Source organism: Oreochromis aureus, linkage group 23, assembly GCF_013358895.1.
Source record: "Oreochromis aureus strain Israel breed Guangdong linkage group 23, ZZ_aureus, whole genome shotgun sequence".
Taxonomy (NCBI): domain Eukaryota; kingdom Metazoa; phylum Chordata; class Actinopteri; order Cichliformes; family Cichlidae; genus Oreochromis; species Oreochromis aureus.
In genome coordinates, this window is record NC_052963.1 from 31,254,905 (window position 1) to 31,278,308 (window position 23,404).

Sequence of the window (23,404 nt, forward strand, 5' to 3'; positions counted from 1 at the left end):
CCGCGATAAACGAGGGACCACTGTAATTTATATTTTCATTGATTGGCTGTTACAGTGTGAAGTAATGCTTTGCTTCAGGTGAAACACTAACCCATCTCTGCGTGTTTTTTACCTGGCTGTCCTTCCTGCTGCTGACCCACAGCTCCTCCCATACCTGCTTGCTGGCTTAGTCTTTCGCACTCGGAAACTACACTCGTTTTTTTAAACGGTCATTGGTGGAGATGAGATGTTGAGGTTCCACCTCCAGCCCAGGTGATATGCCAGCTTAAATCGCTCGATTTAAGATGGCCAACTCCCTTGAGCCATCATGAATGCTCAATCTATATTTATAATTTACAAACCAGCTAGCCACATGTGCATCACCTACCAATTTGCTATTTGCGCTCTTAACATAGTAGTAACAACATGACTTACTATTTATCAGCACAAACTTATTACTGTAGAACGACACCGTTTTTGGTACAGTTAAGTAAGGATAAATTGTACAGTTAAGTAAGGAACAGCCCTTCGTCGTGTTTGAGTATAATTCCTGAACATAGCTCAACAGACACGTTAGCAACTACTTCTTTTACAGGCGGCGCGGGGTTTATGATCTATACAGCACCTAGCCACCAGGGGGCAGTGTAGATATGTTGCCAGTGGCTCTGTTGTGCATTGTCATTACACAAAACTGACAGCACATGAACTAGCAGGTACAATACCAGGAGCAGCAAAATGAAACGGGAACTTTGATTTTCTTTCTTTCTCTGTGCATCCAAATGCCTTTTGTTTTCATGTTGGTGAAATGAGAAAAGGTAGGAAAATGTTTCCTCACAAACTTAATATATAATAGGTATCATATACATTAAAAACCGTTGCTTATTAATGAGTTTTAACCAGGACAGCAAAGATTTTAACTTGCGAATCACCAACTAAATGCTTACTGTGAATGGTATGCCCTTATTAACCTAATAATAATACCTGTCAATGGATTCTTATTAGTTTCGAAAAGGATTTTAACCAGTTCGATTTAAGTTTTAAAGAAAGAAAAATTAGTGAGTTTTCTTTGGGTAATGTTCTTTAATTGCTCTTAATCTAAATCCCTTCCCAAGGTATGGTTAAAAGAGTTAAGGAGGTCCAGATTCTGTTGCTGATTGGATTTATACTTTCATGATGTAAAATGAACAATGATCAGTGTAGTCTTCATAAAAACCTGCAGTGCATTTGTCACAGTACAGCATGTTTTACAGCCTTTTTTTGTTAAAGGACTCAGACATTCAAAAGAATGCACAGCGATTTTACTCAGAATGGGATTTACACCTTTTCACCATGTAATGACTGAATCAGTCTCACAATGCCTTTTTTGGTTTGCAGGAGAACATGAATAAATTAAAGCTACACGTCCAGCACTTTTTGCCTTTCATTCCTGAAACACTGGCTAAAAGAAACCCTTTGATAGAAATAAGGAGGCCTCTCCATGTAATTACACTTGATCATGTTTGCATATGTCACTCCCACAGTCTCTGTCACGCTCCCTGATTTTGCATGCTCCTGGGAACCTCTTCCTAATCCACAAGTTCATGTTTCAGCCCCTTCCTTCTTTTTATTTTTTTTTCCAGAGGAGGGATGAATTGAAGAAGCAGAATCAGACATCCTGTCTGGTTTATCTGGAAGAGAGAGATAAGTGTGGATTCCGCCTCTTTCAGGGAACGCACATTAACCATGCCTCAGAGGGAGCGCTGGGTGTGGGGAAGGGTGGCGGGGGATAGAGGAGGTGTCTGTCTGCCGGGAGCACACAGCTTTCACTCACTGTGAAAACTGTGAAAATGTCCCCTTCACACCCTCGGCAGCTCAGGCCAAGCTCCGGTGCTATGTTAGTGGTGATAAAATGCCTCCGTGCCACAGCCTAGTTGGAAGTGAGACGTGCAATGCTATCCAGAGGTGTTGGACTGACAAGTCTACAATGTGTTAACTTGTATCCTACAGTGACTTCTGACCCTGACCCTGTTACAAAAGTCTGCTGGAAACACCGCGCTCAAGTTTGTGGTGGAGAAAAGCACAAAGAGCATACAAAACTTCACCAGAAAAATGACAAAACCTCAGTTTATGCAACAAAAGAAACTATTTATTTGGGATACGCATTGCCAGTACAAATTAAGAGACCATAAAACCTACACCTTTCAGCTATTTTTCTCCACAGAAAACAAGTTTTGAATCGGAATTAGAAAGACAATAGTTTTCCATTTGATACCTTTTTACATACGCAGAGATCTTAAAAGTTAAAACCTGTCAAGAAAAAGGCTCCACGATTTCACTCTGAAATCCTTATAAAAAAGAAGTTAACATTCAAAACACTGCAGTACGTTATTTTATTGAAGAACAAAAAGACATGCAACAAATAAAACATTTCATGTTTTACAAATTGTTCATCTTTCTTTTCATGTCTCTTTTCCTTTTATATTCAAAAACTAAAAAGCATCATTACATGAAGCTTCGATAATATTTGACAGGCAATGTGAAAAGTAGAGTTAAGCCTTTTTTTGAGGGGTGCAAAAACAATCCTCGTGTTTGCCTTGCATGGCCGCCGCTGTCAGTTCACTCCAATGACTTCCAAAGACACGACTGAGGCAGGTTCTGTGCATCATTTCAATGGTGCTCGCCCCCTCGGCTGTAATACTGAGCAGGTGAGTCGAGAGGGGAGCCGCTCTGAGTCATTCAAATGAGTTTGTCTGGTGCCATCATGCCGTCGTAGATCTCAACGCCGAAGCTCTGAGACATCCATGATTTCATACGTGTGTAATAAATACTGTTAAAAAAAATACCTGTGGTTTTCAGGCTGTTTTGTGGCTGTTTGGGATCTCGGGACTGAATTTTCTCTCAGGGTTCAGTTCAGCTAAAATAAAAGCCAAAGAGAGGGCAATGTTAACGCTAACTTTTCACGTCACCTTAAATGGGACAGTAGCCATTCTGGACGCAGGGTTGTAATGGTGACATGAGTACAAAACAATAAGAAGGATTTCACCGTAAATCCAACAGGAACTCAAAGAGGCTGCGTTAAAATAGCTACTGTCCAAATTCAAAGATGCAAAAAAAGAGTAAAGGTGCATATCTACATACTGTATATAGAGCATTCTTGGGCTAATTCACATATAATGGTAGCATAAAAAGAAAAATAGTCAAAAGAATATCAAGTGAAACAAAAAAGATGACTTATTTGCAAAATGGAGACACATAAAAATATATCCAAACATCTTCTGGATTTGTGTGCCATTAGGGTATTTGTTTTCATTTGAATTTATATAAACACTACTGTATTCCAACTGCATTTTTTTGGCTTTGGATACAGAGTACCGGAGCATAATGAGACGCTCACTAGCACTGCAGATACTAAAATCATTCAAAAACAGGAAAAAGAAAACCCTCGATAAAGCTGATCCCAATGAGGAGGATAAAAAGTCTGCCTTTTTTTGGTATCAAAGTATGTAAATGCTCATGAGGACTATTGTAACCATGTATACATTATACTGTACATACAACAAAGGTCACAAATTTAATTTCACATTGCAGATTGGCATCATGTTCATGAGTGTAGTGTCATTTTAAACAGAAAAAAGTGAATAAGTGAGAATATAATCACTTTCTAACGTCAGACGTTGTCTCTGATGTTACAGGTCAGGCTGGTCAAGCTGAACACATGCGGATTAGATTTGTGACTATATCCTGAGGATTCAGTGAGACATTTTGAACAGAAAAAAAATAAAATAAATGAATATTGCAGAGACATATCTTATTACATTTTTAGCATGTTCCAATTTTACAAACTTTAATAGGAAACGATTATTTATTTTTATCAAATTTTGCTAATTTTTATTAACTTTTCCAATTTATTTATTGGAAAAGAATAAGCTGAGGAAAAACAAAAATCTTCTGTTCTCAAAATGATTCATCTCGTTCTCAGACTTTTGGCACAAATGTGATTCCATACATGAATGAGAAAGGACATGTGATGTGTTCAATCCCGATGATACCTTAAAATCTGAATTACTGTTTGGTTACCAGCAGTATTTGGCTCCGCTCGTCTCACTGGTAGATTTAAACTGTTTTTCTTTTTTTCACATTTACAAATGCTCCCCTTTGACTTTAATCAGTAGATGTTATTGTGCTTTAATATATACGTCTTTGAGCTCAATTCCTTAATTTCTCGCTTTAAGATTGTAAAGTCTCTGCACTGTTGTACCGCGTGTTAGCTGAAACATAGCTACTATGGCACAAAACAATAAAAGGTCTTAAATGTCAGTGTCTGCTGTAGAAGTTCTGAATAGAAACAATACAAACCGAGGCTGAATACTTGGATATCAGCTTACTAATATAAATGGACTAACATAATAATTATAATAATAATATGTCACAATGTATGGCATGAGAAATTTAAGGACATGAGATAACAATGTTTTCAAAATTCACCTCCAGAGCTGAACTTTGGCACCATAGGTAAAAAAAAGAAACGTAATCTGGTATTGAAAACAGACGTGTAATGATAGGGCTCGATGTGGTGTGTGATAAATTTGTAAAAATACGAAACTTTGTAAAACCGAAGCCGTTTAAATTTTGTTTGCTATGTTATTATTTCGAATAGAGGTAGTGTGAAAGCATCTCAATTTACAAGATGTGGGCCAATACGCTGCTGTGAGCCTACTGTGTGAATATATACTGTAAAGAGAAATACAAAGAGGCAACATGGACATCAAGTGGAAACTGTACAAACTGTGGTGTGTGAATATGAGTCCCCTACGCAGGCTGCTAACGGTGCCGCGGTGGTCCAGATAGGAAAAGTGAACAGTTTTATCCGTAATGGTGAAAACGTCATCTCCAGACCCCGACTGTGTCCCGCCGTGTCCCATCCAGTCCCAAAAAAAGGGGGTCAGGGTATAAGTTTTGGAAGGGAGAGTTGTGGTGGATCGAGGAAAGTGGGAATCAAGAGGAAGCGGGTGGGTGGAGGATCAGTTGGAGGTATCGGAGTGAACGCTTCCAGGTCCTTCTGTAGGTGATGTCACTGATGAGGGGGTTGGAGCATCCTGCCAGCCGCCGTTTGCCTGGGAGGGGAAAAGAATCAGAGAGAACCAGAAGTGGGGCGTGAGTGTGTTGCTCTTCTGTTCATTACTCGATGCAGCTCAAACACACTGAGATAAAAACGAATAGAAGTCCTGAGGGCAAGATAGTGCACCAACGCTGGGATACTTTGAACTACGCAGTCAAACACAGCCTTAAGTCAAACTGCCTCCTGGATTGCAGGAAAAGCTAACACAGCTCACATTACAGCTAATAATTCAGAATAAGACTGACATAAAAAAAAATACTGCCGTGTTTCCAGCTGAGCAGAAACAGAATTACCCCATCATACACCGCACACTCACTCATTTAAGCAATGAAAACAATAAAGAGAGGAAAAGTCAACTTGTGCAAGATTTCCGCTTGAAATAAATTCCTGCTGCTGTCATTTTAAACAATATGAATGTATGTAAATTGTATGGAAGGGCGTCTGAAACAAAACATGCACTAATTACGATGCTGACAGTAGGAATTAACATACAATAAGAACTCTGGAGGTCCTTTTCACCGCCAGAGACAGGCCTGTTAAAGAGCATTTAGGGTGTTAATAGCGAATTTAAAACCATCAGAAAAATTGGAAATGGTCCTCGACAGCCTTTCATTTCACAGCTTGTAATGTGTAATCAAAAGTGGAGGGGTCAGATTGTATAATGTAATCACCCGCAGCAGTCATTATTCAGGCTTTTTTGTATTAGACACAAGATTCATTAAAGTCTGTCTTGACATGTCTCTAAAACTGTTTTTTTTGGGGGGGGATACAGGTCGTTCCTGCATTTAATTAACAATGGAGTTATAAAAGCGTTGCCATTTTCAATATATATATATATATATATATCTATATATATATATATATATATATATATATATATATATATATATATATATATATATATATGTATGACTTTAATGCAAAGACGAACCAAAACCACTTATGATGTATTTTGTAAATTGTACATTACAACAAAAGTGCTTCTATGCCCTGAATTCTGCAAAATAAAGGCCAAAAGAGGTTGAGATACCTCAATGGAAAAAATCTAGTTTTCTACAAAAGACAGCTTTGTCATAAATTACTATTATCTGCAAAAATATTATATCAAACTAAACTGTCGTGCATGGATTGGAGAAAAAACAGGCAAGTGAAGAGCAGAGATTCCTAATTTACCAGCCTAAGCTACATAAATCACAGGCAAACAGGCTGCCAGACAGATATCCTGCTCCTACATTATGCATTGCAGAGCTTCTTTACAGGGTATAAAAGTGAATAACACAGCATACTGTGGCAGTGTAAGATGTGGTAGAGCAAGCAGGCGTCCAAGGAGAACCGTATCTGTGAGGTCAAAGGACTGAGAAAGAACAGGCCCTGAATACGTTAGCGTCCTCTCAGGGTTAGCACAGCTAGCTGTGGGATGCGCTCGGAGCAGCCAGGAAGCCTATTTGAATACACATACATGTTTTTATACGGGAGACATTTCATCTGATTATCATATGGCCAGTGAGGCACGACGACGACAGCGGAGGAACCCAGCCGCGGCTGTGACCGTCCTCGTCCTCAGCGCGGCTCGCTGTCAGGGCCATTAGTGTGGCAGGAACATGATCTGAGCAATGCGCTTGGATTGCTGTCCCAAGTCCACACTCTGCTCTCCTTGTGTCTGTCTTATCGATTTTCCCCTTTACGACACGGCTTGTCGCTGTGAATTTCCCTACTGTTTGCCGCCGCCAGCTAGCAACCCCCACCCCACCCCTCATACCCCCACATCTAAACCCGAACTCTGCAGAAAATAAGACAAACACGTCGGGGACAAACCCCTATGGCACATGAGGAGTCGTTTCCAGGAGCGTGAGGTTTTATTTTTAGCGGGACGGTGCTGATGTCTCCTGTGGGGCATTAACGGGAGCTTCTGGCCTTGGGGCTGCTAATCACGGGTCAGGTGGTCAGAGGGAGCTGAAGTCCAGAGCAAAGAGGTGTCACCTGTTTGTGCGGCTCTCTCACGGCTGACCATACGTGGCTGCAGGTGCTACTCCAGACCTGATTGAACATGACAGGCTCAGAAGGCGGCTCTGCATGTGTGCGGCCAGCACCACGCCTGCGTACCATGGGTACCGTGCTGCCCGTGGCACGAGCGCTAGAGAAGCAATCAACTAGGTGACCATGGAGTGGAGACAAGTCCTACTAAGTGGCATTCTGAGCCCTATGGCTTTGAAATAATTGGTAGGGAGAGAAAGGAAAAACAAAGGGGAAAAAAAGGAAAGCTTACATTGATGCCCTGCGGACTGTACATCTGGTTGGCTGTGAGTCCTTCACTGTATCCGCCTGTCTGACTGATAACATGGCGAAGGGTATCCACCTGAAACATTCAGAAAGAGCAGACAAAGCAAGGTCAGAGTCAACACAAGAGAAGCACAAGAGAAAAGAGAGAGATGACAAGACAACAAGAGAGACAACAAGAGTACACTGCTGCAAGTATGTCCTTGGAGACAACAAAGTCCAAAACAAAAAGGGAATTCAGGATAAAGAGATGTTTGGTTTTTGCCAGCTGAAATCAAACTATTTGTAGGATGAATACAGGATGACAAATCTTCTGCCCTTGAGACTGGGGTATTAATGACTCTTTTCCATCAAGGTAAAAGTAAGCAGCTGGGTGTTTTCTTTTGGAGGGGGTGTGCATGACAAGGGTAAAAAAGAAGTTTATTAGAAAATAAGTTGAACACATGCTCTTATGCCAGCAAGACTAACGATATTTAGATTAAGAAGATTTGTCATTAACAGCATGTGCCAGTCAAAGCAGAAATCATTAAAACATGACAAATAAAAGGTCCCCTATTAGTCCCACAAATGCTATCCAAGTCCCACCAAATTCTGTAGAAAAAGGGTCTGAATCTTATTTTGTTAACAAGTAGTGTATGAGTACAAGTAAGTGCACAGAGGTAGAGGGCAATTAAGTCCCGCCCACATCAGAGGGGAAACAAGTTATTAGAAGCCTCCATGTGAGTTTCATCTGTTAGAAGAAAAAAAATCAAAATTCCCAAAAGCTACAGGGTGATGGAAAACAGTACCAACAGGTATAACCCACATCAGTTTGACTATTTCAGGCAGGACTGTGCTTAATTATTATTAATGAGAGTAATTATTTGTTGTTAATAAGTCAAATATCAAAATGTCAGTTTTACGCAACTATATTTCTGTAAGTTAAAAGCTACTTGTTATGCATTTCCTTACTTTCTGCTTGCATTAAATATGGCAAACATTTAAGATGCTTTTCTAGTCTTGGCTCGGGATGTTCTCACTGAGAGGGGATACCCTTCATATGATCATCAGAGGCTCCACCTCCACCTCCACTGCTGTTCAGACCTATTTATAAAAGCGGCCAATCAGGAGGAAATTGCAAGGGAGGGAGCTAAACTGAATTGTTTCAGACAAGGCTTAAACTAAAAGGCTGCACAACTCTTAGTACAAGGTAAATACAGATGATGTTGTGGTTCATGCAAAGCTATTCTAAGAATTTAAAAAATGGAGTTTGAAATGAGAATAACAGTTGCATAACTTCCATTACAGTAGAATGTGGATGACTCAGAAAGCATAGTTGGTGATAAACATAGTTGGTTAACAGATATCTAACCTTAGCTTTGTAACTGCTAAATAAATACTGAATGCTAAAACACGAAAGTGTAACATCAACTGAATCGTTTCCTCTCCAGTGGGCGTGGCTTTTTGAGGTTGAATCAATGCAGTCCATCTTGCTAGCTTCCTTGTAATTGGCTGTTGTGGCTGTAGCTGCACGGTCACATTTCTGCAGGTCTTTTATGCTAATATAGATTAATGTAAGCATTATCAGATGACCGACTTCCTGATACTATGGGGGTGAAATTACCCTAGTTACTAGTTAATTAATCTAAAACCTGTGTATGACGAGTCTGGCGTTACAAAGATCAGTACTCGATCCGCCCCTGTATCACCTTCTGTTCTGCTTTGGGGCCCTACCTGCGACTGCACGTTGGCTCCCACCTGAGCCCCCTGGTACGAGTCCCCATTGAGAGACTGCACGCTCATGAACAAGTCCCCCGAGTTTGACATGTTAAAAGAGCCAGCAGAACCTGAAAGGAGAGAGGGAGCAGTCGAATCACAGAGAGACAGAGAGCAAGCAAAGAGGAGCAAGTCAGCCCGTTCAGGAAGCAGCCTGGAGGAGCAGCATGCAGAGGGTTAGCTAGCAGCCGTGCAGGCTGTTAGACCAGGGGGGGTGAAGTGAGGACAGAGAAGTAGTGTATCAGGTATATGTTTTACCAGGTAATCTGTTTACATATTAGCAAAAAAGAATTAAGAAAGGAGCCCAGATTAGTAAGAAATGCACTCAGTTGCTGTCTCATCCAAGTAGTCTGGACTGCTTTCATTGAAAGACAAAACTATCTTTAGTGATGGTGAGTTGTTGTTGTTTATTTTGGAGCATAAAACATTTAAAAGACATTTTAAGAAGCCTGAAAAAGTCATTCTTCTTCTTAAGTCTGATATTTCATCAAAGGAAGACAGCAAATGATAAACATTTCCCAACAATACTGGACTGTAGAAAAAGATAAGTCTGGCATTCTTTCAAATTTTTACTACTTTATGCAATACATAAAGTGTATAAGCACACCTGTAAAGCATTAATATATGACCAGACATGTACAGTGAGCATGGATGTGCTGGCGTCAACAGGAGGCAGAGGGTTTGTCTGCCTCTGGAGAAAATACCACAGAAGAAGAATGATATTATGCGTATGCAAAAAGTATGGGGAGAGATTTTTTTACTTTGACTGGTTAAGATGAGGGGGAGCTGTTACTACAATAAACATGTGGCTATGGGGGGGTCACGGTGACAGAAAACAGCCTGGGAATCATCACAAAGTAAACATGGCAACATATCAGAGTCTTAGTGTGGTACTAGGAGGATTATCCATCACCAGAGGGAGCCATAACAAGGGGAATAGAGGCTAATAAGACTTCAAGGTTCCAAGATGGCTGCCACGCCAGTCCCATTAAATGTGTATCAAGTCTTCGAGTGATATTTAGGTAATTTAGGCACAGGCAGGTGGTCCTTTCGATCCACCCTCAGACCTAGGGGTTGCACATCTTTTGATGTTACTGGATTACTGCTGAACTCTGAAGCTGGTCAGTTTGAGGCTAGGCCTACCTGGACTCCACATGCAGGAGTGTAGTTAAACTACCGGGAACAGCAGTCAACAGGTTTTTATATTTTTTCTCTTATTTCTATTTCATTTGTCATTTATCTGTTCAACGTTAATCCTGAATTAAGAACTACTTCTGCTGAGGAGGGATTTGGCAAAGATTTTTAAATCAGCTGCCTTTCCTGACACAGAACTTTCAGGTATTTGTCTCGTCGCAGTCTTGAATGGGGATCTTTTACATGTGTAAACCACTACAATATGATTACATAAATTATATTTCTCCTGGCCTGAAGATCATCTTCACTATTCAGGTTAAAGCTCTATATATCTATCTAAACATGCGAGCTGAGCTTAAAATGCAGAATTACAGTGACTGCTAGACATTAAAGCAAACTAACTCTCTGTTTTCAATCTTAACGTTGTTATTTGGTAAAAACCAAACAATGTTTTTGTTAAGTGTTCCTAGGTCAAATTAATATCCACTACGAAAATTGCTATAAAAATTGATTACATAAATTAAGTTTCATTCTTAACTAAGAATAAGTAATATCTCATAACAGCAGGGCATTGCAGTTTTTAATAAAGGCTACTAATTAAAACACGTAGTGTATTTAATTTTAAAAGCTTTATTTCACCTGTGGCTATTTACACATTTAGCAAAAAAAAGAAGAAAAAAACTGATTAAATATTAATGTCCTGTAAGACTTGAATACCTCATTCTACTCATGAAAGAGGCAACTTTAACATTTTCCTATAAATTTTAGGCATTTTAAGCAAGTGTGAACTGAAATTTATGTTGCAGGTATTTTTCATATAAACATGGTATAGGTGGTATATTAAAAAAACCCCAAATAAACTACAATGTGTGTATGAAAGGTAAAAAAAGGAATGTAGATGTGATGGTTTGATAGATAGTGGCAACGTTAACCCTAATTCTATATACTGGATAAGGCAAAAATGGACTTTTCTGGAAAACCTGAATAGGTTTGATGTATTTCGGTTGGAATGATAATTGTTTTTTCCTCTGATTGGCAGGACTTGGGAGAACAGTTGTATAAAAATAAGAAGTAGATTTTCTGATTGCCTAGGATTAGGTAATCGTGATCAGACGTCAGAGTTAATCATCTCTGTACAATAATGTGGCTCGACAAGAAAAGTAAGTGGGATCAATTCACTGTTAGTCTTTTTTCACTGTTATTCACCAAAAATAAGAAAAATGTAGAATACTACCAGACTTATCCTTAGAGTGTCAGAGGAGACTGTGATGAATACAGAGTTTAATAAGCATACACGAAGAACAGGATTAATTGAGACCCAGACAAGAGGACAGTGAGATTATGGAGACTTGGCACGGGGTTCAGGTTGTCTAATCTCGGACATATTTTTGTTCTAGAGGGGTAATTAGAGTCGTGAAGGGGAAATGTTTAATCTGTTCAGCAGTAACGATGGTGCTTTGTCAGGTTTTAGGCATGTTCTATGTATAACTGCCTTTGCCTGACAGGATCTACTTTTTGATCCTTTACAAATTACCAGCATCAGCAATGAAAAAACTCTAAAATTGACTAAGTTGTAGTACACAGAGGAGGCACATATCTAATAGCTGAGCAGAGCCAGGGACTTCCTGTCTCACCTGCAGAGTTTGGAGTTGAGGGTGAATTTGCTTGGCTTCCATGTGAGGATGCATTAGCCGCATTCACGGCAGTTCTCGCAGCGTACATGTTGGCTTCTTCTTGGAACTTACCAATGTTTTTCTTGTATCTGATTCTTTTATTCCCGAACCAGTTGGAAACCTGAGCAGACAAACAAAAGAATATAGTTTAATTGTCACGACATATTACCACACAGAGGCTCTCAGAAAAACCATGGCAGTGTTTAGCTTGCATGGCCTTAATGGCATGCAAAACACTGCAGAGAGCCTCTGTCAGAGGTATGGGCTTCACAGACTGGTGCTGTGAATCTGCATTAGTGCCAGAATGGAATGATTGCCAATAACAGTCTCATTATGTCACCATGACTGCAGCTATCATCAGAACTCACGCAAGCACCAATCAGTCAACATCCGCTAACACCCATTACGGCTAATGGACTCCCAGATGAAGCCGGGGGGGTAATCCCAGCGCTAATGATAAACAACATTAAAATGAAAACCAAATCAATCCTGCAAAGTTTCCAATGCACAGAGTAGGTAAACATTCTCCTTTATTATGGCCAAGAAACGGAAACTCTACAAATCACTCGGCTACCGAGCAGCTTCCACAATCAGGCCCAGCTGCACCCTCCAATCATTCCTTAGAAATTAATGAAACCAATTGAGAAAACAATCCATTCCCAAATGATGGATTCAAAACACAAACTGCTGTTTACCTTGGTGTTGTCATTGCTTTCCGTATTATCAACTCTCACAGGAGTGAAACAACCTGAGTGCTGGAATGCAAAGATGTTTTAGTCTTCGCACTCGCCATGAGACAGATGTTGGTTAAGTTACCCTTAGATTTAATCATCAAATGCCTCAACTGATCCCAGCGCTGAATTTCACAAGCTGGAAGCAGATTAATCAATTAGTTGCTTTCTCGAAGATGTTCGATTGTAAACTTCAATCTATTTTATTTTCACTTAGTTTACCCCCCAAAAATACGTGCACAAAGTATGCTGGATTTCTCACCATTTGTGTCACACTTTGTAAAAGTACTTGGACTGTATTTAGAATTTATGTTGCAAGTGGTGAGAGCATGTGATCCACTATAAGATTAGATCAATAAGAACTATGACAGCTGAGTTGTGCTTAGCTTGCATTACTTCAATAGGAACACTGTGTCACTGGTCAAAAATAGCTTTGTCTGGTTTGATTTACGAGATTACAGACTCATGACAAGGCGTATTTATACTTTAAGTCCTTTGTTGTCTCAATGAAAGGCACTGCTAAAAGATTAGAGGCGCTGTCTGTACTCATGACAGTCACAAAACATATTATTAGGTTACTTGCCAAGACGCTCTGCGCCAGCTTCAAATTAAAACTCGTCTTTGTCCTGCTACTCTGTGTACGGCAGTGTTCCTACAGGTGCTGTGAGGTGGCGGTGATCTGCGGTGTACCTGGGCCACTGTGATGGCACACTTCTTTGCCAGCTCTTCTTTAGCCTCCTCGCTGGGATAGGGGTTACTGAGGTGCGAGTAGAAATACTCATTCAGGATTTCTGTCGCCTGCTTGTTGAAGTTTCGTCTTTTTCGTCTGCAAAGAGAACAGTGAAGGTTCAAACGGGGATAAAATTAAGTTTTGAGCAACGATAACAACATGGAACTGGTAAGAAATGCTGGGGAACTATCATTACAGAGAGAAGTCATAAGCACTCTGATCTCAAAATCAAATTTGCTTATTTCTCCTCCAGCCTTTATCCACGAGGTAACAGTTTGGGACTTTTCCACTGCAGAGATGTTTGCTTTCTCTTAAATATAATGGGACGAGACAATCGGGGAAATTGTAAAAGATGGATAGACGTGTCTTTTTTTTTAGTTAGCCAGCCTCACCCTCATTGTCTGTAGTTTGACAGAAAGAAAATTGTTCCTCCATAAAATAGCTCATGACAAAGTTTGTGGATTCTTACTGTAATCAGGTCATGACTTCTGGAAAGATGCATTGCTGCTGAGTTTTAAAATGTATTTTTGGCACTTACGCACCACAATGCAAGTGTCATTTAGTTCCAGTGTATCCATAAGACGGCAGTCATTTCTACAGTGGCCATCTCCAAAACTGAGGACGTCACACTGGAAAAATCTAAAATATGTGCACAACAACTACAAATGTAACTTTATCCGAGATCTTGGATTCACTTTTAAACATGACATTTCTGCAAGTTCACCCTGTTAAATATTGTGGTTGCTTTAATATGGAGGAAGTGGTTTTCAGCACGCCGATACCAACTCAAGCCAGTCATCAGTTATAAGCCGAGCATCCGTGATGTTGGCTTGACACCAGCACAGTCTCTGCGGGTTTATCTGGCCTTGATTTGGATGTACATTACCCCCCTTTGTGAAAACCTCTGCTGCACCAGAAACTTTCAATTTAGCTGCAGCTTTGCACTGAGACACTTTGTCAGGACTCAAGAGAACAATTAGGCCCAGAACTGCTGCACTACAACTCTGTTTATGAGCATCTGAAGAAAGCATTAGGGCTGGCAATAAAAGCACATAACTGGGTCATAATAATTAAGTCAATATCTACTATTAATTGTGGGGAGATAAAGAAGAAATCACAGTCTCTATTTTTTAAAAGGTTTAATAGCAGTGTTTGCCAATTGAATATTCACATATACAGAAGTTAAAACCCGCCAGGGTAGGGCTCAGTTTTAAACCGTAACACTGTTTTGGGAATATACTGACTACACTGCTCTGGATTTGTATACTTGCTCTCTGATTAGACAGAATTTTTAAGTTGTTGCTCAAGTGTTTTTAAAAAAATAAATAAATATACATATATATATATAATTAATTAAAGGACAAAAATGGAAATCACATTTTACAGATTTAAAGTGTGCAGTTTAAACCTAAACCCATTCATTAACATAACATTTAACTCAAGAATTATCACAGGGATGTCAATTAAACATATCATAAATAATTGTGAATGTCTTTTTGCATTCATACTCACAAAAAAAAGATAAAATACACAAAGGTGAATAGTAATTTGAGTAATCTCTATGTTTGATGATATAATTTCAAATTTCTTTGTGGTGAAAATCTGATATTCTGACTGCATTACACCAGCAAATATGGAACAGCTCTAGCATTTATTTTATTAATTACACCTTATCTAGGAGGAATTAGCTATTAAATACTTCACTGTTTTCAAGGATAAAGGATATATCTGCAGTATAGTAATGTACAGTGGGTTGATCAATGTTTTTTTTAAAAACAGCGATGAAGTTAGTGAGAATAATAACTAAATAAAGAATTTGCCGGTGACAAAACTAAAACTACAAACTGAAATATGTTACAATGTTCCCAAACGCTTAGAGGAAGTGTACAGTTCAGTAGTAATGCTCTCGATGGCCACGTTTGACACTGTTCCCAGTTAAAAAAATGGAGGTCCACGCTTCAATTTTAGAGCAGTTTTAAATAATGTGTCAAAAATGTGTGCTGCTCTGGTGTCAACAGTGAAACTCGGGTACCAAACTTTTTTCAAACTGCTGGCTTTATCAGTCATAACTTCACATTCTCTCTGTTTATAAGCTTTTGATGACTTTTTCGATCGCTCATGAAAGGTTTGGTGGTTACGTTTTTGAGATGTTCTTCATTTACAAACCAAATCTGCAGCTTCACTGAAATAGTTTTTTAAAGCTCACCTGTATTTTTAACAGCTTTAACTGAATTTTCAACTTTATTGCAACCTTATTGTATGTTGCTGTTTTGTGTGTGTGTGTTTTTACACCCATGTAAAACCTCAGCATCGGTTTCACACCATGCTAACAAAGCATTACAGCACAGAGAAGGCAGGAAATGCTAACACGCATTCTGTCATGCTTTGAATATGAAAATGAATCCAGCGATATCCTGCTAACACCACACCTTGAATAACACCACACCTTGAAGCAGACAGATATCACATGCTGGTGGCTCATGAGTTGACCGACCCCTCCATCTCTTGCACTCATCAGGTCATATCTGCGTGTGCCACGTCTAAAGAGGGCTTTACATAAGCTGGAGGGGAACCCTGGAAAATCTCTTTCCGTGGATCCACCGGTGAGGAGATTTGTGCTAAAATCTCTGTCCCCCGCTTCGAAAGCCTGCATGAGAATATGTAAATGTGCACAGCATGGGCTCTAGCAGCCAGTAGATTAATCAGCAGAGCTGAGCATGGCAGTGCCTCTCAACCAGCGAAAGCTCTTCCTCTCCCTTCCCCTTCGCTGCTGCACCACCACAATCATTTGCAAGAGAATAGATAGGGAGCTTTGTAAGGCAGTGCATGCCTCATTTAAATGTTATGCCTCCAACTCAGGCTGTGAGTGAGATTTATCCTTAGAGAAATGTATGCAAATCCAAAGCACGCATCAAAGAGAACAAGCGATTACATTAAAAAAAGGGAAGCAGTTAGTGTTTTGGATCATGCACGGAGCTCTCATTGGCCAGTGTTGCTGGGTATGCAAGTCCAAATGGCACCCAGTCATGCAAACCAGTCCAGCATGTGTGGTAAACAGCATGTGTTACACCATGTTTATGGCACGATAGGCCTCCTACATCAGCCATTCATATGGATATCAGGCAGAGAAGGAGAGCACACGTAGAGGATTTTGTAATTTGCAGCACACAGTGTGCTGTGTACGACCTGAACCTGTATGCAAAGGCACACACCTGGCATCGAGGAAGCGGGAGCGCAGGATCATCACGGCCTCGCAGGTGCTCTGTTTGAGCTGCATCTGGATGGCGCTGAACTTGCGGTGGATGATGCTCACCATGCGCTCGATCTCTTTGGGCGAAATGGGTCGCGTGCGTGACTGCTCTCTCAACAGGTTCATCACATGGGTGGTGAACTCGTTACACGCCTGTAGGGAAGATAAACACACACACATAGGATTACATTCAAGAGCACACTTCACTTAAGGTCAGACAAAACTGCAGACGAGACCTCAATTTGTCAAATTTGCCGCGCAGAATCGAGTATTTAAAATTCACAAATCGTGCGCTTTTCTTAATGTAGTTCTGGGGCAAGCTTTCTCGCAGAGCCAAGGGGGAATATAAGCACTGATATATTTCATATTTAACAGAAATGGTGATGGCAGTATGTTGAGAGGAACCAATGACAGCTGTTCCCCTCTCAGACACACTTTTTACAGCATAGCCAACCCTGAGAGACGAACATGCCACAACGTTTTATTCATCGCACCCCCCCCATGTGACACCAGCCGTGAATCTGCCACGATATTACACTCCGACTCCGCGCCTCTTACTGCCGCCTCTTCTTTATTTCCTCTCCTCCTGTCGATCTCTCCCTGGATTTCGCCGTGTCAGGCTTTGTCTGTGTCTGTCTATCTGTGTGTTCATCTGTCTTACTCGCCTCATCTGAAAGGGATGCTATTGTCATGAATGCATCGGTTATCAAGGCAATGAGAGAAAATCACCCCCTTCCTTTAAAGCATCCCTTCAAGACTATACTTGGAATACACACAGAGGCTGCATATGATGGACTATTCTGGGGTAAAGACACAGTCTAAAGTGAATTCTTACTGACGTGTACTGAGGAAACAGTCGAAGGGTTGCCACTTGATTTAAGAGTGATCCTGCCTCAGCGAGGAGTAAAAAATCTGGATTAAAGTTCAGGAGGGAAAAGCAGAAATAGGAAGATGGACCAGCTCAGCAATATATAATCAGTTTTTGAACTGATTTTGTACTTTCTGTAGAAGGACTCATCTTCAAAGTGTGCAGAGCTGGAAAGCCCTGAAATAAAATGTTTTTCTTATCAAACTTTTGGAACTTCATAATATCCCATTTTCTATCACACATAAACCTGCAAATTGCCACATTTGAGAATCTGAAACTAAGAAAATTTTTGGTCATTTTACTTGACAAATAAAATAAATAATTGCTTAATTGCTATGACGTTTCACACTTTTTAAAATCAAACTGGAACCTTCTCAAGATCCATCTTACAAGGCAAAGCTTACAAGCTGCCTTCAAATAATTTCATCCCGTGCCAAGTCACCCCAGGTGCATCTCCTTAAACTTGCTTGTTTTTTGTGGTTTACGCATAAATCCGCGAGGAAAGATATATGGACCGCATAAAATAATAGCTACTCAAAGTATAAAAAGTATTAGAACAAGTCTCACATAAAAACAGCATCTCAAGTTTAAAGGGCTCTTACAAGTACATATAAGATGTTTCATTATGACCTTATTTAATTTAAAGACTTTTAAGGATACACTGAAAGCAGCTTTAAGCGGCAGTTAAGGCCATTGCTTAATCGAACTGTTGTCAAAACAGCTCAATAACCTTGACTCAAACTTGAGTCGCTTCAGGCTTCGCGGCACAGAATATATCACTGCTTCATCCCTTTTTTCAAAGTTTTTAACAGAACTTTTTCATCTTTTCCAACTGTTGCAGAAATCCTTCTCCCCGTGCTGTCTGGGAATCTCTTTGCTTTGGCAGTTATGTATCATACAAATGCCTTTAGAGACCACCGTGCTCGCAGACCTGAGCCTCTAGCCCTGCTGTGGTGTGCGTGCCAGGCTACAAAAACGTGGAGATGCACGACAAGCTAAAATTGCATTAAAGTGCACATTGCGATGTTGCTTTTGGTGTGTCCTGCTGTCACAGCAAATGCACAGGAAACTGCCTCGTGAATGGACCCAGTCACTTTTAAGGCATCGCCTTATGCTGGGATGTGGACAGTAAAAAATAACCAACATATCAAAGGGTTATCATGGCTATTTCCATTTGTTATAACAGCTCCCTAACATCATTAAGCTGGTCATACGTGGGTGTGTGTGTGTGCACTGAAAACACTATTTCAAAAAATCAGTGTGTTACGGTTCTGTGGAAAATCTCTATACATCACAGCCCTATTTTCACACTCTGTCAGGTGTTGGTCTAAGGTGCATCGTCTGCTCTTACCTGTTCATACTTCTCTAGCTCTGTATGGTAGATCTGTCTGATCTGGGACAGCTTGGCCCTGTAGTCAGAGTGCTCTGCTGAGTTGTCGGCCCCTGCCCCTCCAGAGGCGGCCGCTGCAGCCGCCGCTGCCGCAGAACCTCCGCCTTTCTCCGGTCCGGACACGCCCTCTGCCAGCAGCATGTTGTCCAGTCGCATGAGCTGGGGGTCTGGGGGCTCCTCCTCCTGGGCGCCGCGAATGCTCAGCACTGCGATGACAGGAGAGGGTCAGAGGTCAGTCATAAAGGTCGCACCTGCAGCGGTGTGATGCACCTTAACAAGCTGTCAACCGCGCAGCTGACACCCCTGAGCTGCACCCACACATCCACCAGCTCAGTGTGAGCCGTGCAGTATAACAAAGACAGACACACAGGCTGAGGGAGACTGAAGTCTGCCTCACTGAAAGAAACATGGGGTCTGCTGTAAAAAAGGAACATTTGAAGATGGTGCTGCCTCCTCTCATTATCTATTCAACTTTCAAATTCAACCTCCTAATTGGTTTCACGTTTGTTTTTCGTCCAAAGCTACTTCCACAAATACCCCAAGAAATTAATGACTTTGACAGGCCTGAAGACGATCTATGGAAAGAAGCTCTCATGATCAAATTAGATACACTCCTTTTGGAGACATAAGCTTCTTTGATTTGCATGTTTTAGATATTTTCCACAATTCTGTCCACTCTTTTTCCCCCAAAAATCACACAGCTCTCCATCAGGCTTCTGGTCACCCACACTTCCTTTTTTAATCAGCTCAGCTGGCTGCCAGATTCACTTGAGCTCAAGTAATTAGTCCCCTTATTTGGTTAATATACCGACAGAATAATAAGCACCAACTGTTTTGACAAATATTTCCCTGTTTCCAGCTTCTAGGTTGTGGAATTTGTTTATTTTTTCTTGGGTTACGTCGTTAGTTTTTTTTTTTTTTGATAAAACACGACATCTGAAGAAATATTTTGTTTCCTGTTATTTTAGTCAACCTTTCTTCCTTAAATGGATATTAACATTAATTTAAAAACAAACAAACAAACAAAGCAGAAAGCAAATACAATCAAAAGAAAACTGCTTTTCCCATTTGATACAGAGTAATCCAAATTCATGGTTAAAAGTTATAACAACTTTGTGTTTTATAAACTATGGATTACAAAAAAACAAATAATCTGATTAATCCTCTGCCATATACATCCCATTACAGTTCAAAAAGGACCCCAGACCTTTTTAAATAGTCTTTGTTTGTCCTTAGATATTGACGTTTTTCTATATATGAGTAGGTTGAGATAATTTCTCGTTTTTCCAAAACAATGCTATGATCATTTTGGGAATAAGATAAAAAATGGGTACAATTTTACTATAATTTTGCATTGAAATCAAGTAGAAATTGCATTGAGGCAAGTGGAAATTCTTTTAAGAAATATTCTGAAAAGTCACTCTGATCTGATCCCCAAATATTTTAATCTTTTCACCATGATTTTATTTATTCTTTACAGTAATTATTCTTTACAGCACTCATTCAGAGTTGCAGCTGTGTATGTGCCTGTTTGGGTTTTAGGTGTGAGCTGATTTCACACCTAAAACAGTATGGTTTATGTATTAATAGCGTCAGTAAATAATCTGATTAAATACTCCTCTTGTCCACTAGAGGTCTCCCTTGCCATTCTTTAGGACATCCAAGTCCCCACCTTCCATTTTCTGAGGTGAAAACACAGGCTCAGACTCTTCCTCCTCCATCTGAGAACCATCCATTTCAATATAAAATCCCTTCTCCTGTGTGAAGCGTTGTGCTGCTAGCATTCAAATTGACCCCAGAGTGGACATCGAAGGCACTCTGACGGCAGCTGGTGTTACCGTTATCGGACCTAACAGGAGCCCTGACTCTGTGACTTTGCGCCCCTTGAGTGTCGATAGCCATTTAAAACAATACCACTTGTCATTTGTCTCGTTGTCATTGAATGAGAAGGGACAGGCACGGAGCACTTCATTAATTCAGAGACAATGGGAGTGCTTGGTGCATTAACCCCAGACTGCTGTCCGGGTTGGTAGGCCTGGGCAGGGGGTCACTGGGATGAGAATGAAGCCTGCTGTACTAGTAGGGGAAGAGGAGGGGGGCTCCCACATTCACCCCCACCTTTGCCTTTAAGTGGACTGGAAATGCAAATATGGCAACTGTTGGCGAGTGGAAGAGGTCAGGGTTTCAGGCCATAGGCTCAGCGGGAGGTAGATTGAGTGTGGGAGGAGTATTGGAGAAACGGCGGCGTTGGGGGGGGGGCGTCTCTTGAGATGGAAAGACAGTACAAACATCCTGTCTTATTACCAAGACTCTTTCATCACTCCAGTAATGTATAGACAGGCTTAGAGGGGAAAATCTCAGATGGCTTCACACCCGCCTTACCTCCACACCGTCAGAACTGCTGCCACGTTATGACCCAATCAAACCCGCTCCATCAGAAACTCTAAACCCGCCTGTCTGCTTTAGTTAACGTACATCAGCAGTGGCCCCGCCGCCACTGCCGCTCCCACGGCTCTTGAATGCTCACCAGTACAGAGAGGCACTTTTTCTACATTTACCACCTCATAAATACCGATCTAAAGTGGGTGTTAAAATAGAAGCACACCACAATATCCCATGGACTAGCTGCTCTTTCTGGAAGTAATTTTTAGTAGGAAAACATCTCACAGCAGTACATACTTAAAGAAGAAAAAAGAAGGCTGACAACTTACATTATGGTAACACTGAACTGAAAACAGGTTGCAGGATTTATAGGTCAAGCCATACTGAAACTATCTATCTGGGTTTTAGCCGTAAAGAGTTGATTTAAATAACACCTCTTCAAAATTAAAGACCGTTAATGTGCTCTGTAAGTAGAAGATTGATATTTAAGTGGACCTATTTGATTAATTAATGATGGCAATGGCCGGTGTTTCTGTTTTGTTACATCATTTTTGCTCTAGTTAACTGTTCAGACAGTGTGATGATGTATTAGATTTTAAAACCACTCATTAACTCATCAGTTATGAAGTTGCTTTGTTTCATTGGGATAAAGGAGGGAATGAAGACCAAAATCAGCAAAAAACCCCAATGCTTTCTAATTGTGCCTTATTTAGTTGGTTAGTTATTAGTTATTATTAATGAGACACTCAGTTTATTCACTATTTATTAAACTGCTAGCAAAGCAGGAGAACACAACATTAGTCCAGGATTCTCTGGTTTCCCAATGAAAGTTCTGGGAATGTGCTTTTATTACATGGATATCATAAAATGTTGTTGTTAATTTAACAAAAATATTGCTGTTTGGCACAGCTGCCTGAGATTACTGACTACAGTAACCCTAAAACGAATGCCCTGATTAATTTTAAGTGGGAACTGGAATGCCCCCTCAATCTCCAACTCGGAAAGCTGGAGAACCCCCAGCAACCTCGGCTTCACAATCCAAGATGGTCACAGAGCACCTAAATCTTAGTAAAACTGTGAAACGTGTAATCTGTGCTGCCGCTGTTGTGTATTTGTGTCTCACTAAACAAGCCAAACACAGAGTACTGTATATGGCAGAGTACAGACTGTTTTTGAGCAAAGGTTTACAGAAGAATAAACATTAGACAACATAATGTGTGACACATCTCTAAAGTGGCTAAGACAAAAACTATAATCCAGTTTGGGTGTTCCGAAATTGGCCCAGAACTTTACATTTGGTGCATCTGTAATAAAAATGATCTTTTTAAAATTTACATAAAGCATATGGGACAAGATATCGTCTCCTGCTTCCCAAGTCCAGGAATAAAGAGTAAAAGTCCAGAGAACACCAGCATGTCTTCACAGATGTTTCAGGCAAAAGTCCTAGACTAGATTTCTTCCCTAACCCATAAAACGTCTAGACTGTCAAATGAAAATGGAACATAAAAATTCCCTGTGTCCACAAAAATGATTCAGTTCATGTCTGCCAAGTTCCAGCTTAACATTCAAAGTGTTTATTTTACTTGGCTTGAAGCTCCTCCAACATCAGTCTTAGAAGAGTGCCTGTTGCAGAGAAGGTCATTTCTTAGGAGATCTCTTGGATGGGAAACAGAAAAAGTTCTAGCAGGCTGACATTTTTTCTCTACGAATAAGAAAGGTCATGGACAAATGGAAAGAAAACGACTACATCCAGCAATGCTGCTTATTCAAAGCCCTGCATTGTGCTCAAAATCAGTAGGTAACGCTGTCTTAAACTGACAATTAACACAAACACTGACGTGATCCCCAGGCCTCGCTTGTTGACACGTGTATACCTTCGCTAATCAGCCCGCATATCATATCCTCCCCTCGTATCCCAGCTCCATTCTTGCTGCTGATCCAGCTGTCTTGGAGAGCATCTGTCAGGAGGGACCCAGGAAGGAACAATGCATTACGCCATGTTGGCTGTGTACTGTCATCCCTCATTGACAGCACATTGTCACACTTACAGTGTCCTCTGAGCTGGGAACAAGCTAAGTAGCTGCCTGCCTATAATATCAGCTCTTCCTGGCATCTTATCGCAGAATCTGACGGGAAC

General features: G+C 40.6%; 1 protein-coding gene and 1 long non-coding RNA gene across 4 annotated transcripts in view; one reads left to right on the forward strand and one right to left on the reverse strand.

The window, feature by feature from the left end:
• Positions 1–671: 671 nt before the first annotated feature.
• Positions 672–3,912, forward strand: LOC120436334. The gene is made up of 2 exons (XR_005610323.1): positions 672–794; positions 1,599–3,912. It is a non-coding gene; the product is annotated as an uncharacterized LOC120436334 (long non-coding RNA).
• Positions 2,330–23,404, reverse strand: part of pbx1b (pre-B-cell leukemia homeobox 1b) — a 65,216-nt gene continuing 44,141 nt past the window's right edge. The window contains exons 3-9 of one of the 3 annotated variants that reach the window (XM_039607197.1): positions 18,847–19,091; positions 16,590–16,780; positions 13,338–13,473; positions 11,989–12,037; positions 9,068–9,180; positions 7,344–7,433; positions 2,330–5,072 (exon numbers count right to left, since the gene is read on the reverse strand). In XM_039607197.1, the coding sequence (XP_039463131.1) occupies positions 4,980–5,072; positions 7,344–7,433; positions 9,068–9,180; positions 11,989–12,037; positions 13,338–13,473; positions 16,590–16,780; positions 18,847–19,091 (917 nt within the window). In that variant the 3' untranslated portion in view covers positions 2,330–4,979. Of the gene's footprint in view, positions 5,073–7,343; positions 7,434–9,067; positions 9,181–11,877; positions 12,038–13,337; positions 13,474–16,589; positions 16,781–18,846; positions 19,092–23,404 lie in introns of all 3 variants that reach the window. The other 2 variants (XM_031757868.2, XM_039607198.1) reach the window with 2 other exon arrangements.